At 46.4% G+C, this 18,922-nt stretch overlaps 2 protein-coding genes across 8 annotated transcripts in view; both read right to left on the bottom strand.

Moving 5' to 3' along the window:
* CD151 (CD151 molecule (Raph blood group)) overlaps nucleotides 1-18,922 on the bottom strand; it is a 35,985-nt gene that overhangs the window by 14,898 nt on the left and 2,165 nt on the right. The window contains exons 1-3 of one of the 2 annotated variants that reach the window (XM_042038363.1): nucleotides 4,911-5,147; nucleotides 2,648-2,751; nucleotides 1,466-1,657 (exon numbers count right to left, since the gene is read on the bottom strand). In XM_042038363.1, coding sequence (XP_041894297.1) covers nucleotides 1,466-1,657; nucleotides 2,648-2,731 — 276 coding nt within the window. In that variant the 5' untranslated portion in view covers nucleotides 2,732-2,751; nucleotides 4,911-5,147. Of the gene's footprint in view, nucleotides 1-1,465; nucleotides 1,658-2,647; nucleotides 2,752-4,910; nucleotides 5,148-18,922 lie in introns of those variants that run through there. The other variant, XM_042038364.1, reaches the window with a different exon arrangement.
* Nucleotides 8,070-18,922, bottom strand: part of CRACR2B (calcium release activated channel regulator 2B) — a 62,206-nt gene continuing 51,353 nt past the window's right edge. For all 6 annotated transcript variants that reach the window (XM_042038359.1, XM_042038358.1, XM_042038357.1 and 3 more), the window contains one exon: nucleotides 8,070-8,123. The gene's annotated coding sequence lies outside the window, so the exon portion shown is untranslated. The remainder of the gene's footprint in view (nucleotides 8,124-18,922) is intronic.

Genomic DNA, 18,922 nt, shown 5'->3' on the forward strand with positions numbered 1-18,922 from the left:
CGTCAGTAATCGATTTTTAAAATCACCAAGGCATCACTAAGGAGAGCAGAGAGTGCTGCTTATACTGCTGCCTCCCATACTTACATGGGTCTCTTGTACAGAGAGAAAGTGGGACCGGCTGGCACAGCCCCTGGGGTGACTGTGAAGCTGTCAGGATTACTGTCTGAGCTCAGAGCTGGCAGAGGCCCCCAGCCAGGCTCACCCAGCCCTTGCAAGCACAGCCCTGTCTCAGATTACTCAGGGCAACCAAAGCAGAGCACAAGCAAGAAGAGACAATAGGCCTGTCACAAGCAGCCACTCCAAAAGGACGAGTGGTGTAAGGAGACAGAGTGACCTTTTGTTCCCTAGAGACAATTATTAGTTTTCTATGGCAGAATAACAAAGAAAACCCCCCTGGATTTTCATATGTAGCTTCTGGATGAGGGAAAAAGACAAAGGGAGATCTCTTTGGCATGGAGAGTCAGTGAAGCAAGGCCAAAACCAACTGCTACAGATCAGGAGCCTACTGAACAAGCATCAGCAATGCACTCACTGTGTCTCCCTCTGTATTTTATTCTCCCTTCCTGGCCCTGCTCTGCCTCTCACAGGGATTATCAGGTCTGCACAGCAGTGAAGCATCAGGCTTGCTCACAGCTCCTGTTTCTGCTCCTCTATCCAAACTAAAGGGGAGAAATGGGGCCGGTCAGGTCAACGAGGATTTGCAAAGGGAGGAGCTGGCGGCTGAAGTATCTTTTTCTGTACCTGTGAAAGCCAAAAGCTGCTGATAGTTATTTCAGTCACTCCACTCACCACTGCAGCCCAGACACTAAAACAGACTGCTGCCACACTCCAGACTAAAAGGGAGATTTGAGAGAGAGCAAGCAAAATAGAAACCCCAAGTAAGAAAACTTCAGTGTAGGTGGGTGAGCAGGGAGCTCAGGAAGTAATACAGAGAACGGTGCAAAAGCAGCAGCAGATTATCAAAACAGTAGGGCTCTTTTTTTGTGGAAGCAAGACTAAAGTAATTTTTTTGCAACTGAAGAAAATATTGGAAATGTTCTGATCTTTTACAACCAAGTGAAAAAGTGTGTTAATCTGGCTTGAACCTAATGTCATTAAAAGCTGGTTTTGTTACAGGTCTCTCATATTTTCCTCCTTCTTCCCATTTTCCAAAACAGAATATAGAATGGGCAAGGAAGAAGGAAGAGACAAAAGCCACAAGCTTTTGCTTTGAATAGTTTCAAATAGATGTTCTTACACAAAGCATAGGTACTACAACTACACTTTTTACTCTTGGACCATGCAGCACATTCTTTGCGTGGATGAGAGGAAATGCTCTGCAGTAAAACCTGTCCCCTGGAACATGGACAGCACTGCTGCCAGGAGCTGGAGACCCTAGTGATATTTGCTCTAGGACAAACAAATAAGGCTGCACACAACACAACCAAGATATTTCCCTCAAACAAAACAACCAAGCAAAACTCACCACTCTTAGCAAATTCCGCCGCTCTTTGAAGGTGGCACAGCACCCGAGGATGCCAGTGACCATGACCACCACCCCAGCCACCACCAGGATGTAAGCAGTAGCAGAGTATGTGCTGGAGGAGAGCAGGCTGATGTAGTCACTCTTCTCAGCCAGGGTCCAGGTACCCACTGCCATCACAGCCCCACCAGCCAGCTGGGGAGACAAAAAAGCAAGAAAATGAAGGGTGTCTGAGGCATGAATTTCCTCACCTCTCAGAGCAACTGGACAGGGACAGCAGGATGTGCCACAGCCCTATCAGCTGAGCCAAAGATGATCTACATTAAGGGATGGATTCACTGGGACTGGAACAAATCCCAGTGCAGTGGGAAAGACTGAGCTTCAAGGCACCCAGTTCAGCACCCCAGGCAGCCTGACATGGAAGCTTTCTAAACCATCTACCTGTGCACAGCAGCTCATACTCAGACCAGAGTCTTCCCAAATGTAGCCACATTGGGTTTGGGGCAAATAAAACATGTCAAATCTGTACGACCAGCCTGGCTGGCTAAACTCTTACCCTGGTAGCAAATGAACACAGAGAACCCAACCACACCCCTAGCAGTCCACTTTATCTTTGTAAGCCTTCCATTTCCAGAGGGTTTTAGGCAGCTTCTGATAAACTCAGACAGTTCTCCTTAAAGGTCTGACCTGGACACTCCATTGTTCTGTCCCATGCACCAAGTAAAACACAATCCTTTGGCATCAGTAACTTTTCTAGTGGAAAGCACAACTCTGGGAAGTTCTAGTGTGGACCAGCTGCAAGAGGGTGTGCGTTATCTAGCTGTCCCATTTCACTGCCAGCACTCCCTCTTGCTATTTCAAGAGGAGGAATGGCAACACAGTAGAGCCTTTATGCTCCCTGAAAAAGTAAACCACGTGAAAAAACCAAAGTTTATTTTCAGGGTTCCTGTAATTTTCTATACTTGGTAACATGACCTAGAAACAGCCACATGCTACAGTGTCAAACCATAACTTCTGCCTGGGCAGGCAAGCCCAAGGGGTGGCATTTCACCCAACAGGACAAGACTTGTGTCCTACTGACATCAGCACTTCTTCCCAAAGACTTCATCACACCCATTTTTGCATCCCTGACACCAAAACTGCAGTGCCATCTCATTGCCTCTGACACAGACCGAATTTCCTTACCCAGAAAAAGAAGTTGAAGATGAAGAGCAGGTACTTGAGACAGATGGTCCCACATGTTTCCTTCTTTTCTGTATACTCACGCATCTTTCTGGTTCACCAAGTTCCTAAAAAAAAAAAATAAATAAACCAGGAGAGCTTGAGTGAGTCAGTCATCACACCACTTCTCCCAGAAGGTCAGCATTACTGCTCTCCTCCTGCAAGATCTAACACCTCCAATCTTTTGCTGAAGTAAGCCAGTGAACAAGCCATTCAACTGACTTCAGGGACACAGGACAGTGCTCAGATAAAGAGCTCTCGTATCCATCTGGGTGACCTACACAAAAGAGTTCACACAATCCCAGAGCTGTTCTCCAGAAAATCCCAGTCTGGCTCCTGACTACAGCCTGTAGTGGCTGTTCTGAAGGCAGAAACAGAAACCTCGGTCTCTGATATTTATGGAATAAACTGTCTTCAATGAATATTATTTTCTCACTGGCATTAGTTACAACTGCCTTAAACAGAACCTTCTCTAAGTTTGGGCTATTTTTAATCTTTACAACTGGAACTGGGAATATACTTGTTATATGTTCAGATCTCCTATCTTTTTTGAATGCCAGCAGTCTGTTGGAGTAATTAATTCTCTTCTTCACCGCTTACTTTTCATGGCCCTTCTCACTGGCTAGCTGTCCTCCTGGGCACTAAAGAGACTCTCCTAGCTACTAAGAGGGAGAAATACAACCATCAGCTTCAGATGATCTGACAGCATAAAATGCCCCTGCAGATATGTAAGGAATGGGAGTTTGTTGTGAGTCAGTCCCAGTGCAGTGTTACAGATCTGCTACAGCCCGGGGAAGGTTCCTCAGAAGAAGGTCTGCAGCAAGCACAGCTCCATGTCACTTCACCGCCTGTTGTTCAGACCTCAAAGTCTGAACCTCTCAAAAAAACATTCTCATCACTGCCTGATGGGCAGACAAGACAAAGGCACTGCCCAGAGTATCACTGCCGGCATAACCTGTGTGAGGCAGGATGCAGAAGTGCAACCAAGTCCTCACCACTTGCATTCAATTAAAAAATCATCTCTTTCGTCCCCCACCAGGCAGCAAGGAATGATGCAAGCACTGTGCACTCATGTCAGAGTGCAACGTTTTCCTAAACCAGCCATTTCCCTGGAAGCAGGAGGCAAACAGCCTCTACATTTTCCCAGAAGCATGGAGTTCATGCTTAGTTAAATTACAAAACTTCTTCACACAAGTGATGCAAGCTCCATCCAAGTGATGTAGCACCCAGCTACAGTAAAGACACTCAACTACCTTAGCAAAACACCTGACAGCAAAGGAAGTTGAGAAACAGGTACACACAGCCAGGCTGCACATCAGGTGACTATCAGCATTATCTTTGTCACCACACTTCTAATGTCTGGCTTCAGAGCCAGATGAATCAAGGCTGGGAACAGCAGCTGCCCATTCTGCAGCATAATTGTATTTTATCTGCAGGAAACTATTTCCTTGTGCTTCATGCCAGCTCACTCAACAACCCCAGCCAGGCCTGTGCTTTAGAAATTAACAAATGAAGCCAACAAGGAAAGCAAGAGTGTGAACAAGCCAACAGTCCCACCCATGCCTATCCCCGTCACAATTTCACAAGAAAACATTTTTCTCCAGAATTAACATCTGGCAACAGCAGTTGGCAGCAGAATGCTGCTTCACTGGCAAAGTGAGCAGCTCTGAGATGGTGGCACAGATCAAGGAGAACAACTCTTCAGAGTTATCTTCAGAAGAGATCAGAACCTCCAGCAATGCTCAGATTAATTACCATGTTGCAGCACAAAAGGGCCCCAGGCTTTGGGAAGGAATGAATGCTGCTGGTACTGTATGCACTGACCAGGCTTGCAAGTTCTCCATGAGAAGACGCCCCAAGAACACAACATTCATGAAAGGTGACAGATTTACAGCTGCCAGAGGCTTCATTTAGCCACAGACCAAGAACAGCAGCAGCAAGGCAGCCACACACGCCTGCACAACTCCTAACAGGTACCTCAGCCCTGACGTGAGAGATGCCTTCCAGTAGAAGGTCTTCTCCACACCCCTTCTAACATCAGGGCTGTATGTAGAGGAACATGCACTGCAGGTTTGCAGACACTGACCAGGGGATGATAACAATGCTTTCTGTCCTTAAGACTCCTTGGCCCAGTTTCCCTCTTGCTCCCGAGGATTTTAGGAACCTTCCCTCCTTCCCTCACGTATCGCCACAGAGCAGGTGCTGGGCCCCAGAAATGGATACTAACATGTCCCTCCTTCTGATCCAAGAGCTCAGAAATCCCAGTCACAGCTCCATCTCGTCCTGGGTGAGGACTGGGCAGAAGCACGGCTGAGGCTGCACTTGCACCAGGTAACAGTCTGAAATCCCCCTCAAGACTGCGGGTCCCGCTCCACGCAGCGCTGGGTACAGGCCTTTCAGGCAGCCTGGCTTCACTGCTGGCAGGAGAGGATACGCCTGTTTCCAGAGAGCTGGCAGGGAACAGCTGCAGGTTTATAAAGCAGGGTGAATCACCAGGGATGGCAGACCATGAATCAGAAAGCAATCAGGGCTGTCTCCTGTTTGATCTATCCTTCCTAGCCAGGAGCAGAGCCGATGGCACTGGCTGCTTCTGCATGCTTAATGACTCACCCAGCCAACTATTCAGGGAAAGGCAGCTCTCTAGACCCTCTTTTTGGAAGTCGTGTTTGTGCTCCTTGCCTCACACAGGGCGATCTGCTGCCTCCCATCACCTGCAAAGACAGGGTCAGGCTTCAGGGAGCTATCCTGGTCTTCAGGGAAAGCAAGTGAGGGCAGGAGACTACAGTGAAACACTTTTCCCAAGGAGCCCGGCAGTGGAAGCAGGGAGCCACAGTCTGCTTCACAAGCTTAGGGCCACTTCAGGCTCTGAGCCTCATGGTCCCAAAAAGCACAGAGGTGTTGGTCAGTGTCACAGCACCAGGATGAATATGGGAGCGTCATCCTGAATTCACTGACATAACCAGGGTTTCTTGCCATCAGTCATCCTTATAACAAACCCTCAGAACCGATATGAATCATTCTTGAAACTGGACAAGAAGCAGCAACAGTACTGAACACACATAATTCTGTTCTATTTTAAACACTGAGGTAAAGACCTGTTCTGAATCATTATCAGTAATTACAAATGAGCTCTCTGATGAACAGGAAATGGCAAGCTCTGCCACAGGGGTGTATTTACAAATACATAAAAACATATTAATTAAACATGAGCTTCATAATGGGAAGTATTTTGCTAAATGAAAAAGTGGTTAGAAGAGTAAAAGTACTTCCATAATGAAGCTCACTTGGTCCAGTCCAACAGACAGCAGTTTCATCAGCAAGTTAAATTTCAGCAAGCAATCACAGAATACAGGCTGTGAAATTTAGTCACACAATGGAAAGAAGTATTTTTATGGAATTCACAAGAATCAACAAGAATCAAGGGTTCCTACTATGCCCACACACACTGCAAGAGAAGAGACAGAGACAAATAATTCTCTAGGGAAACAAAATGCATTAAGCTGAGAGGAAAACACAAGTGACAGAACCCGTAGATAAAAAGGAAGGGGTAACAACTTGAAGATTAATTCAAGAAACTGGGAGTTGAACAGCCTGAATCCAACTTTCCACTGTGACACAGACTTTGTGCATGGACTTGAGCAAGACCCTCAGTATGACCCTTGCCTCTCTCTTCCTCCCCAGTGCAAGACCCTCACCTTTCTCTAAACCCAGTGATTTTATGAGGATCTGCACCGAGAAGCCCTGCTGATGGAGGAATGCCAGCTGAGGGGCACGACAGGCTCTAGGTGACTGGAAAATTGGCAAAAGCCTGACAGCAACACGATTTCACAGACTCAAAAGTGCTTTTGCCAGCAAAGACTACTTTGTCCGGTGAACTGGAACAACCTCTTTCGTGATTAATAAAATACATACTTAAAATAAGAGGACTGCCTGGCAAAGCAATTTTGGCAATAATTTATGAGCCTTGCTGGTTCAAATGCATCAGAGATTGAGATGCTAATAATGAAGTACAAGAATAACAGTGAATAACAGTGGAATAACAGTGAAGCAAGGAGGAACCTATGCAAACATCTCGAAAAGATAAAAAAGATTAAGCGTGAGCTCACTCCTAGGAGGGTAAGAATACACAGTGCATGACTGCCAGGCAAGGCTGGGATCACTTCACAAATGAAACCATACCATGGTCTGATTTTCTTGGGCTCTCATCCTACTGCGACTGAACCCTTAGGACAAACTGCACCACAAGAACTCACCAGAAGCTGAGTGGTATGACTCCAGTTCTGGGTGCTGAGCATCTAGGAACACAAACACTGCACAAGCAGCTGTGAAACCTAAAGTTTCAATGGCAGGACTTGCTCTGGGTGTTCCACATTACACCACTGTACTTTTCTTTGCAGACCCAAAGGCACACGTAGGCATGCACACACAGCCCAGCTCAGAAAGCATGTGACATGCACACACACACTCCTGCTGGCTAGACATTCATTTAGTCACCCCAGACACTGCTTGGTACATCTGCCTCAACTTGCACAGTAACAGCACTTAATTAAACAGCAAAGAAAGCCAGGCCTGCAGGCTTTTTCTGCACAACCTGCCCTAAAGCAGCATCTGACAGATCGGGAAGAAACAATGCCAAAGCAAATTAAATAGCTCCTAGGCCAGAAAAATCATCATTATTTAAAAGTATTGATTTTTGAGTGATAGCAAACAAATTGGTATCCAACACATCAGCGACAACTATTTCACAGATAACTCATACACCACAACTTAGATAACTTCTAACATCTTCGCCAAAGCACACAAGAAAGACTTGCTGCAGGAAATCCCACTGCACCTATGCTGCAACAAAAGTAGACCCCTAATGCAACCACGTGGCACTCTGCTGGCCTGGAGGGAAATGTTCCACTGAGGACTATCTGAGCTGGGCCAGATAACCCTGGTAGTCATTAGCAAACAAAGCAGATGTCCTCCCCTTGGTATGTGCAGTGCAGGTGTGGGCCAATAACTTTAATCTTCAGCAAACTCACTGACATTCTCCAGCAAGGCTAAACTCCAACCTTTGAAAGCATGACCTCTCTTGAGTTCCCTCTCTGTAAGATAAAAACATTACCACTGACACTTTACCTACTCCACTGAACATCCTCAGAAAGGGCCTCCAGCTGCTTATCACCTTCCAGAAAGCAGCTAAAAGTAATTTAAGTAAAGCCTTCCCAGGAGAGGAATTCTAAAGCTTGCAGGTGAAGAGCTCAAATTCACACCATGTGCCATTATCCACCCCCAAACTGATAGCCAACATGGAACAGCAGCCTTGACACTGACCTTTCACCACCAACGCAGCTCACAGCACCAGTGAAAACGTTCAGTCCTCTTCAAAGGCTATTTTTCACCCCCTCTCTTCTTGCTGGCTCTAGTCTGCTGCTGGATTTAGGAAAGCAGAAAGCTGAAGGAAAAAAGAAGAGAGATGCAGAGAATCATGAACTATGTCAAAGGCCATTCTAAAATCAATATATGATTATATGCTTTGCCATCAAGTCCTTTAAGTAGAGAGCACATGATTTCAGAATACACCTTGTGAACGCATTTGATTAAACTGCAAAGCATGCACTGGATAACAGGGAAGAGCCAAACTGCAGCATGAACATCTTCTGCTGGCAGAAAGCTGTCAGAACAGGTTTGTATTTACTGCTGCATCCTGTAAATGCTGCTATCAATTCTGTCAAGGTTGTGTACACAAAATGACAGCTGATCCTGCTGCAAAAGGCCTGAAAGCATCTCCATGAGAAAGCTCAGGAAGATCCTTCTGTGCAGTGCGAAGCCCTAGCTGGTGTTAGTGCCTTGAAGTGATCAAGTTCTCAACCTGGTCATGGGCAATCCCACCCTCTCTCCTTCCTCAGCTCTCCCTTCTGAACAGCCTGTAGCCATTGACAGAATAACAAGTCTTCCTCCTTAGCCTGTTTGGATGCTGAATTAATGATCCTTTTATCTACACCATGACACTAACTTACTTCACAGTCTAAGGCTTAAGCTCCTATCTACTGCCCATACAGAGATACAAAAGCAGTAATACTTCCTGACTTGCCTGGGTGGGATAATGGAGCATTTGAAAACCACCTGGGAAGAGAAAAAGGGTACTTTTTATTAGCAGATCTAATTTCACAATTCCTAGCCATTTTAACTTTCTATTATATTCAAGTAGTGGTTCCTGCAGGCCTTTACCCAGCACAGTATGGACAACACACCTTCATTTATAACCAGCTTGGATTACCCCTGCTTTCATTCCCTATGAAAAATGTGCCAATAAGAGCCAGAAACTTGTTGATTCACATTACTACACAGCCTCTACACCACAAAAACATCTCTTCAGAGAAACAAGTGAAAATTCTGGTATTTCAAACACTGGGAAGCAGGCCAAAAAAATTTCACTGGGTTCATTAATTAAAGATCATATAAGGGAACTTTCTGAGGAACCAGGGAGAAGAGGGAAGGCACAGTCATCTATAAGGCAAGCAGTAGTTCTGAAGCATCCTGCTGAGGCTGGGCCCAAACTCTCCAAGATCAGCCCTAGTGCCCTGTCCTTTATTCATCTGCTTCATGCAGCTCCCACACTCCTGGCTTTTCAGAAGGGAAAGCTGACCCAGAACACAAAGCTCAGTGCTTTGCTTTCCATCTCAGCATGTTGGAACGTGCTGCAAAGTCAAAGTACTTGTGCCTAAGGCTGGGGAGAATGCAAAACAAAGTCAGACATCCACTGAGAAGGTAAAGCTCCTTCTAAGGAATTGTCATTTAAATGGGGGGGGGGGGGGAAGCAGGCACACAGAACAGATCTTGGTCAAAACCCCTCCTCCCTGACATCTTTGGCAGACCCTGCTTGACCCCACCTCTTGACTGGGAGAGCACTCTTCCAAAGAAGTGAGAGAGGGTAAGTTCCCATTCTGGGACTCCGGGAGGATGTCATATCAACACTGTGTCTAGGCAACATCTCCATGGGCACATGAGAGCCCTGATGTCACTCCTCAGGATGCTTGCCAAATCCCTCCTTTCTTCTGCCCTGGCTAAAGCTGCTGTGTTTTGAATAGACCCCTCAAAAGAGACCCTTAAGTCCTGCTAATTTGGATGAGAGCCAGGTATCCAGAGAGGATCTGCATGCCTAATACACCTGAGGAGTCACCTGCTCTTTGAGACAAGAGCTGTCTCTCCGGAGAAGAGCACTCACCCCTTCCACTCACATTTTCAATACTGTTTACTCCCCAGGGGAGGGGCTCACTGAAGCATAAATAACAATAAGCATAAATTTCAAACTCAGTAAGGATTTACACATTCAGCACCACCCACATACCTGCAAATTAAGTGTTTTATGAGGGGGTTAGCCAAACTGGGCGAGGCAATGCCTGGCTGCGGGATCCTTGAGGATAACAAGGACCTTGGCACAAAACCAATTTTACAACCATTAAGAAAAGAAAGCATAAGAGAGAAAGGTAAGAGTGACTGAGCATGCCTGGGACTGTGTGTTCATACTCTAGCACTGTTTCACTACAAAGCAAACAAAAAACCCTTCCCTGGCAAAACATATGCAGTCAGCCACAACGTGAGAGCAGAAAGCCCACATCTCCTGCTCCCAGAAGTGGATAAGCAGGGAAGCAAGCAGCCCCTCCAAGTCCCCATTGGGAGCTGGAAGGCGGGCCAGAGACCAGCACCCACTGTGCAACCAAGGGAAACTCCTTCTGCGTCAAACAACATCCTCTTGTATTCCATAAGGCCTCCTTTATCCTGAAGGATCCCAAAGCACTTTACACTATTTATACACAGGAACCACTTCATTAGTCATTGAACTGAGGAGAGGAACAATAACCCACTCTTTTCTCTCACTCGAAGCACCAGAAATCAGTGCCTGGCTGTGTTTGCAGAGAGCTCATAGCAATGAGGGTTTGACACAACACGGAGCAATAGTTCAGATAGGTCAGGGTCAGCCAACAGACAAGGCAAACTCTTCACTGCAGCCTACTATTGGTATTTTAAATTCTGTTTTCCCAACTCTGCTCATGGGCATTGTGGGGTTCTTTTTGTTTGGGTTTTTTTTTCTTTTTTTCTTTTTTTTTTTTTTTGTAAGCAGGGCTTTGTCTGTGCTGGAGAATTTACCAGTAGCATTAAACCACATTTCTAAACAAAACATTTTGTGCCAAATCAGCATGCTGCTTGATCCCTTCCTATTCATTATCTTCCTATTCATCACATTCATTTTCATCCCAGCTCTCAGAAGCGTAGCCACTGGGTTCTCAGTGTTTTCAGAGAGCACTCACAAAACCTCCCTGACCTGTAGCCATGCCAGTACTAGGACCAAGTCAACAAGCACTAAAAGTCCTGGGAAGATAGAAATCCTCCCAGACTCCACAAAGCCTATTCAGGCAATTCTGTACACAAATTCAAAGTGCTCTCCAAATAATGCAGCAGTGACAATCATTTTTTCACACTCTACAAAGAGCTGGGTTTTTACACAGTGGTTTGAACTGAGGGCAAACACTAACCAAAGAACACGTGCTGCATTGTAGCTGCTACACAGTCACTCAAAATTTGGCTGCAGTCTCAGTGCACTTTTGTTCCCTACAAATCTCTACATTGAAAAGGTGCTCAGCTAAAAGCCAGTAGATTTTCTGCCTCCCCACCGTATCAGGTGCATATCCCATGGCAGGCCGTCATCTTCACTGCACCAAACTCACAAACAAATCATGGGACTTTAAATCCCACTGTCAAAAACATGCAGCAGTTTTTGGAAGAGAGGGCAGGCAACTGGTGTATCACCACAAGGTACATTTCCAGCCTCTCAATCACACAGTGTTCTATAATCTCACTGCCTAAAAGATCCTCTGCCTCCTCAAAGCACCCCAATAAAGAAAAAAGGGAGCAGGTTATAATAGGAGCACAGAGAGGTTAAGTGCCTCTCCCAGCACAGAGAAGGGGTGAATTTGCCCTCCTCAACATTCATCCTCCAGCGGCTAAGCTGTCCTGTCAACACAGAACACAAAGCTATAAAACACAAAGTTTTCAAGTTACTTGTTAGCACTGCCTTGCCTGTGCCCAAGACACCTGGCTGCAAACAGCACAAAGCAAGAGGCGCACAAAATACCACATCAGCTTTAACTTTTCTACAAAACTTGTTTTGTTTTGAGCAGGTTGTTCCTGTTCTCACTTTCTGTGGTGCAAACAAGCAAAGCCAAAGTCTCTGGAGTCATCCCACACATCCTCCCCAGGCAGCCTGCCTCAATTTGAACTCCACTAAGATCATATTTTAAAAGCAGCTGACAAAGGGATTTGGAAGTGGAAACCAAGGTTAACGTTCTTACTGCTTCAGACCTGTTGCTGATTAGCTCAGGACTGGTGCCAGCCGTGCCAGAGAAAGTGGAGCAGGTACCTGCAGTACCAGGAATGGGGTGATGCACTTTGCAGTGCCCTAGCACACCAAGAGATAAAGGGAACATCATGCAGACAAAGAATGGGGCAACAGCAACTCTCACCTCACTATGGCAGCCACAGATGCCAGTGACAACTTCAGGAGGCTCCCTTTCTACCCAGAACATCCTCATGTAGGAACACTCACACCTGGAAATACCCACTTTGCTAACAGCAGTGCCAGGAAAGGCCAAGAAATCTCTTCTGACCATCAGTCCTTATATATCCCCAGTATCCTTGTCTCCGGAGGTGTTCTGAAGCAGTCACTGAACGATTTGAGGAGTTATATTCCTCTCCACAGCTAAAATCACTTTATTAGAGTCAGATCAAATATCAAGCACAGTCAAGGGCAATTAAATGACATTTCATTTCCCAGAGCTGTAAGTCGAAGTTCATAGGAGCTGTCTCTCTCCTGTTGCTATAGGAGCAGTGCTGGAAACAATGCTCAATCCATGCTGCGTAAGGCTGCCTTGAAAAAGATCGTTCTTCCAGTAAAATTAAACAACTCCTGGCCAAAAACAAAACATTCCTCCCCCTTCCGCCTTGCCCTTGTGTAGCACATTTTAGTGACTCCACCAAAACCATCTACACAGCTGTTTCTGGAGCAGCCTGCAAACTTGACAGGGAGGCACCAGCATGTGAATAAACAACCGGGAGGCAAGGGCTGCCTCCAGGCAATTACTTGCTGGCCCTTCACCAAGGCTGGTGACAGGGGACAAGATACAAAGAAGTCTCTGGCTCCAGAGCACGCACCACGAAGCTCCAAAGAAATCCCCCAGCCCCGTGCCAACAACCACTTCCCCGAAACACCTTACTTCGCCGGCTGCATGGGGAGCTGCGCTTGCTCTGGTCCTCTCCACAGCTTCAAGCTGGCACAGGCAAAGGGCAGCTCTCCATGAAGGGTACAAAGCCATAACCAGTACAGCAACTTTGGCAAGGCTGTGTCAGTGTACGTCCTGGTTTTGGCTGAGATAGAGTCAGTGTTCTCCTTGGTAGCTGGTACAGTGCTGTGGTTTGGATTTAGTATGAGAACAGTGTCGGTAACAAACATGTTTTGGTTGTTGCTAAGTAGTGCTTACTCTAGATCAAGGACGTGTCGGTTTCCCACGCTCTGCCAGTGAGGAGGTGCACAAGAAGGGAAGGAGCATAGCCAGGACAGCTGATCCAAACTGGCCAAAGGGATGTTCCCTACTACAGAATGTCATGCTCAGGACATGAACTGGGGGGAGTTGGCCTGGAGCCACTGATCACCACTGGGGGACGAGCTGCCGAGTTGTGTTGTGCATCATTCGCGTTTCTTGATGTTTATTCCTCTCTTGCTCTCCTTTGCATTACTATTACTGTTACTATTAAAATTATTATTACTGTTATTTTATTTTACATTGTTTCAATTGATAAATTGCTCTTATCTCAATCCATAACTTACACTATTTTACTGATTCTCCTCCCCATCCCACATGAGCAGGGGGATGAAGGAGGGGTGGTACATAATTGCTGGCTGGGGTTAAACCATGACAGTGTAATCATCCACTGCATTTAGAGCTGGCAAGGAAAAGAACCTGGAAACAGGTTCCTCTAACAGATGCCAGCACAAAACAGCTGGACTTCAAACGAAGCAGGAAAATCCTGCAGGGGATTTCTCCACCAACCCACCCTCCTGTTACCTCAGCACTCTATGAAGAAGCTTCAATAAAGGAAAGCCTAAAATTACTTTGAAACTTAATCCTCCCCACAACCACCCCTCCACCTTGGAGGTCAATTTTCAAGTCAAGAGGAACCATTACCATCTCATCTGATCTCCTGTTATTTTAAAGGTTAAAATTTAAAGGCTACAAGTAGTCCAGTCTACATTCTACAGTAGCACATTCTACCCTGGATTAACTCTCAAATCCCAAGAAGACCCAAGAACACTTCAGGAGATGGGAGAAATCACATATTTTGCTCCCTCAGGAGCCTCTAAAAACGTAACTGGCACATCCCCAGCATTCAGACTTCTTTGAGCTCAGCAGAAAGCAGCAGAGCACTTTGCTCTCAGTCTCTGGGCAGACTCATTATCCATCTTTCAATTCATCCAATGCCATTAGTGAGCAGGAGAGGAAAAGCAGTCCATAGCATGGTGCACTTGTAGGTTAAGACTCTCAGGACACCCTGAAGTATTAAAAGCAAAACACACCCAAGAGAAAATCCAGGAACAACACAAGTTTCTGAAGAAACTGAGTAACTAGCTTCAGTACTCAATGCCCACTGTGAAAATGAGGTTCCTCCTAGATATAAAGGCATAGAGGAACCCAGAAAACAAAACGCCCCCCTTGCTTTTGAAGCATTTAGAAAAAAAATCTAAAATTCATGCTGGAAGTAACCAAGTTAATTCTGGCACAGAAAATAATCTTCCTATTACTCAACTCAGCCAAAAGGGTGTTCTAGCTCTGACTGCCCAGGGCAGGATAATGCAAGGAGAGGGAACCAGAGCTGGCCACGCATGGTTATCAGTGTTAAAAATCATGAGGATACTGCTGATCCACAGCAGTTGTGCCCTCGTACACAGGGAAATCAGCTTCCCACTTACACACTTGTAAATGCAATGTTGATAAGAATCATATTGATTTAACTACAATAATTGATTTTGGATACTCTCACTGCTCTCACCTAAGCTGGCTTACCCCCTCCTTTTTTCTTAAAAGACTGTTAAAATTCCTGATGAAGTAACAAACAATAAAACCCTTTTTTCTACAAGGGGGTCCTCTTTCACATGGAGACAGATGCAGCCAAAGTAAAACTCATGACATCAGTGAAAGCAGAGGTTTCCCTCTGCAACTATCTGCTTTTCCCTCCTCCCAGGCTTCTTGCAGCACACCTGTGAGTTAGGATCCACACTTCCCCAGGGCCTGAGGGCAAACAGCCCAGTGAAGTCAGCAACCAGGATTTCATCCTGGCCTAAGCACAGCGGTTTAAGTTCCCTTTTTTTTCTGTCTTGGACACACTGCATACATCAGAGGTAAGCTCTGGGGAGTGCACAATGGACAGAGCAGGCTTTTGTTTGGCTCTCCAGAGCCCATCTCTGGGCTGAGCACAGCCTCATTCCCCACACATGAGCTCAGCTGGACACCTGCACTCTTTCCCTGCTCAGGAGGAGGAAAAACCCCAGACAGCTGAGACTCAGAGGTGCAGGAACTAGCCTGACAGTTCTTCTTCCCCAAACACAGAAACAGGTCCTCCCAATAACAAGAAATATGTCCTTTAAAAAAACCCTCCAAGTGGACAAGGTACATTGGAGACCACACCAAATGTCTCCTCACCGCCGGCAGACCTCTCGCCTTAGCCAAGTCTCTCAGCAAAGATGGAAGAAGCTATTCCACACTGCAAGGGGAACCTGCAACCAGCCACAGGTCAATTCCTCACCAAGTGGTATTTCCACACAGGACTGGACTCACCCTTTCTATGCTTCAACAGCCAAAACCACAAGCACGAAGCCCAACACTTTCCAATATGCACATTTCTTGCACACAGCACTCAACACGCACACCCAAGACTCTTTCCTGCTCCCACGTGCCTGGCTTCTACACTCACTGTACACCCCTGGGATGGCACACACAGCTCCCCACCACTTCCCTGGGAGCTCTGCATGGAGCTTACAGTGACCACGGAGAAAAAGAGCCAACCATCTCTGTTCCCAGGGCAGTGTGGGGGTGAGATGTGGGACATGAATTCCTCCCTTCTGGATTCCACCAAAGCTAAGAAGAAATACTGACATTCACAAGCCATGACTCACGCCTGCCTTGTCAGGCACTACAGAAGTCCTGCTCACTGGCTGGCATGCCAAAAATGTCAGCGTGGCTGGCATCTGCCAGTTGGCTCTGACAGCAGATAAATTTGACCAAAACCATCCTTCCCCCTTATTTTCTTTATTGTTGCAGTGCAGTGGACACTGAGGATCAGAGTACTCCCTAAAAACCCCACAGGCATTGTGGCTCCTACTCCAGCAGATAACAAGTCAGCGATGCACTCCAGACAAAAGAGAAACCTCTCCCACAGTAATTCCTACCTCAAACCACTCCTGGTCCCACTTTTAACTGAATTTCACTAGTGAAGGAGCCAATGAATCCATTGTTCATCCTCCAGCTATGCTGGTAAGTCATACACTTGTACTGAAAGAGCTGCCAAGGACTACTTTCAGTCTGTGTTGAGCTGATTCCACTCCTGCCTGAGATGCACCTACCAAAGTGTACAGCGCTTTTCTGGCTGGGACTGGAGAGTCATAACCACCCAACCAGCAAGACCCAAATGCAGCCCAGACTCCAAAACACACCTCCCATTCCACCATGCAATGCCAATAGTGCAAAATAGCAATCATCTGCTCGATCTTTCTCCTGTCCACTTCTTCCCCATAGGAGCAGAAGTGTTCCAGGGTGAGGTATCAGACAAGTTTTCACCTTGTACATTTGTACAGCACAGCAGATCTTCCTTCCATAGTATCTCCAAAAGGTGTTTCTTCCTTTAAACCTATCCCTCTCCTACAATGGCAAAGACATCTGGGAAACATGCTGCAAATTTCAGCCCAACTCCACTGTTTCTTAGGAGCATCTGTCTTCCACATCACAGCTACAAGGACAAGCTTCACCAAAGCAGAGGCACTTACCCTTACAACTGTTCCCACTGCCCCAGCTCCCCACTGCTGCTGTCTTTCTTACAAAAGTAAAGAAAACCTGGCTTGAATAAGTGAACTTTGCTCCTTTTGTATTCAGATCTGGCACCAGCCACAGATAAGAAACAATGGTCAATGCCAAACATTTTTTGTCACTGACTTCTGCCTCAGCTTTTCTTTATGAAGCCTCATTACCACTGCCAGGAACAACCTGTGGGTCTGAGCAACATCCTCTCTTGCACCTCCCACATGTCTCATTTCCACCTCTCTTAAGAGACCATGTCACACCCCACATCCTCCACACTCCCTCTCTGGGATGCACTCAGGTAGGAGAGGCGGCTCCAGAGCAGCCTACAGGGATGCAGGCAATGCAATGTTAATCAAGAGTTGCACAGTGTGTATTTGCTTGGCTGCACCCTCGAGACAGTGCCTGTGGGTCAGCACCCAAATGAATTTAAACAGCTGCCAAGGACCTTCCCTCAACTGTTGCAGAATATAATTCCTGATGTCCTTCCTTATCCCACTAAACCAGTATCCTGCCTCCAATAATGCCCACCACTACTGGCATCAAAAGCATGCATGAAATACACACACACACACACACATATATATATGTGTGTGTGTGTAACTCCATGAAAAGCCCAGCTGGCATGTCATGGCATCAATTCATGCTTGTATCCTTCCAAGGAGCTGGACACACTTTCAGTCCCATGTTGAGCTTATTGCACTCCTGCCCTACAGAGCTGCACAGCAGTTTTCCAGCATGGGCTGGAGTCATAACCACCCAACCAGCACAAGAAACTCAGGCTAGAAACGTGGACCAAGTTGGTCATATACAAATGACCAGACCCCAAAACACACCTCTTACTCAGCCATGCAATTCCAGGAGTGCAAAATAGTCATCACCCTCCTGCTCATTTTGCCAAGAATTTTATTACTGTCAGCAGCCAGGACACAGGACTTAATAGGATTCCCTGAATCCATTCCCCAGGATCCCAGGCTGTTGAGATCACAAGCAGAGGAGTCTGGCAGGCAGGACAGACGAAACACTGAAGAAAGATGCCCATCAGCAGTGCTGCTATTACAGGGCAGATCCTTGCCAAGAGGGCCTGGCAGACAACAATTTCTGTGCCGTGGGGAGGGATGGAATGAGGCACTCTCCACAGAACTGACAGAACACCTCATCTCCATTCCACATGCCTGCCATTCCTCATTTCTCCCTCCACACCTTGGCTTCAGACACAGGGTAGCCAGGAAAAGCACATTTCTCACAGACTGGGAAGATGGGCACCATCCTGGGGAAAGCTCTGTCAAAATGCAAGTACAAAAAAGGATGGGAAAACGGGATGACTTTACAGTGACACTGTTCATTTCATTTCAGCTTTGCTGTGACAAAAGAAAAATCACATCAGAGTCTGAAAGGCAGGATGAGTGAGTGAGACAGAAGGAGACCTTCACCCTTAGGATCTGAAGATTTTTAAACAACCAGGGAGACTTAGGCTTCTGTTCCTCCCAGCCAAGGAAGCTGAGATGAGCTGTCATTTCTAGGAGTCCCCCTTCCTCAGGCTTTTCATGACCTCAGCTGTCAGTGCACACAGGGAGAGCTGGAGATAACCCACTGTTGAGCTCAGGAGCAGAAAGTAGAGTGAGGAGTAGAACATCCTCTCAGGAGGCCTAAGGAACAAGGCTGATGAGGCCACTGGGGACAGTAATGGTAAACTGTGACATGAAAAAGCACAGCTACCCTTTCTGTTTTTCAGAGTCTGTCAATTTTTTCTTTCTAAGCTTCTGTCTTAAACAGAAGGCACAAAAAGAACAGAGGGACAGTATGATTGCTTTACAAATGACCAAATTACCTGGAAATGCCAGACAGGACAGTCTGCCACAAACAGGGACACACGGTGACAGAGATGTTACACAAACAAGCACATGCAAGTACACTTTTTCCTTCCATGCATAACCAATAGTCCAATGCACTCTTGAGAGCAGAAGCCAAACTACGTAGAAGGAACAAGTGAATTTGCCAGTGGGATGGCCTGGCTAGAAGAGACACAGCTCTCTAATCAACCCCCTCAGGCTGTCTCAAGAGCAAGGGGAGTTGTTGCCTTCTGTGCACGTCTAATGGAAACAGCCAGAATCGAGATACAACTTCT

The sequence above is a fragment of the Corvus kubaryi genome, unplaced genomic scaffold (assembly GCF_017639235.1).
Source record: "Corvus kubaryi isolate FWS band 111438036 unplaced genomic scaffold, C.kubaryi_AGA036_p1.0 37392, whole genome shotgun sequence".
NCBI classification, from domain to species: domain Eukaryota; kingdom Metazoa; phylum Chordata; class Aves; order Passeriformes; family Corvidae; genus Corvus; species Corvus kubaryi.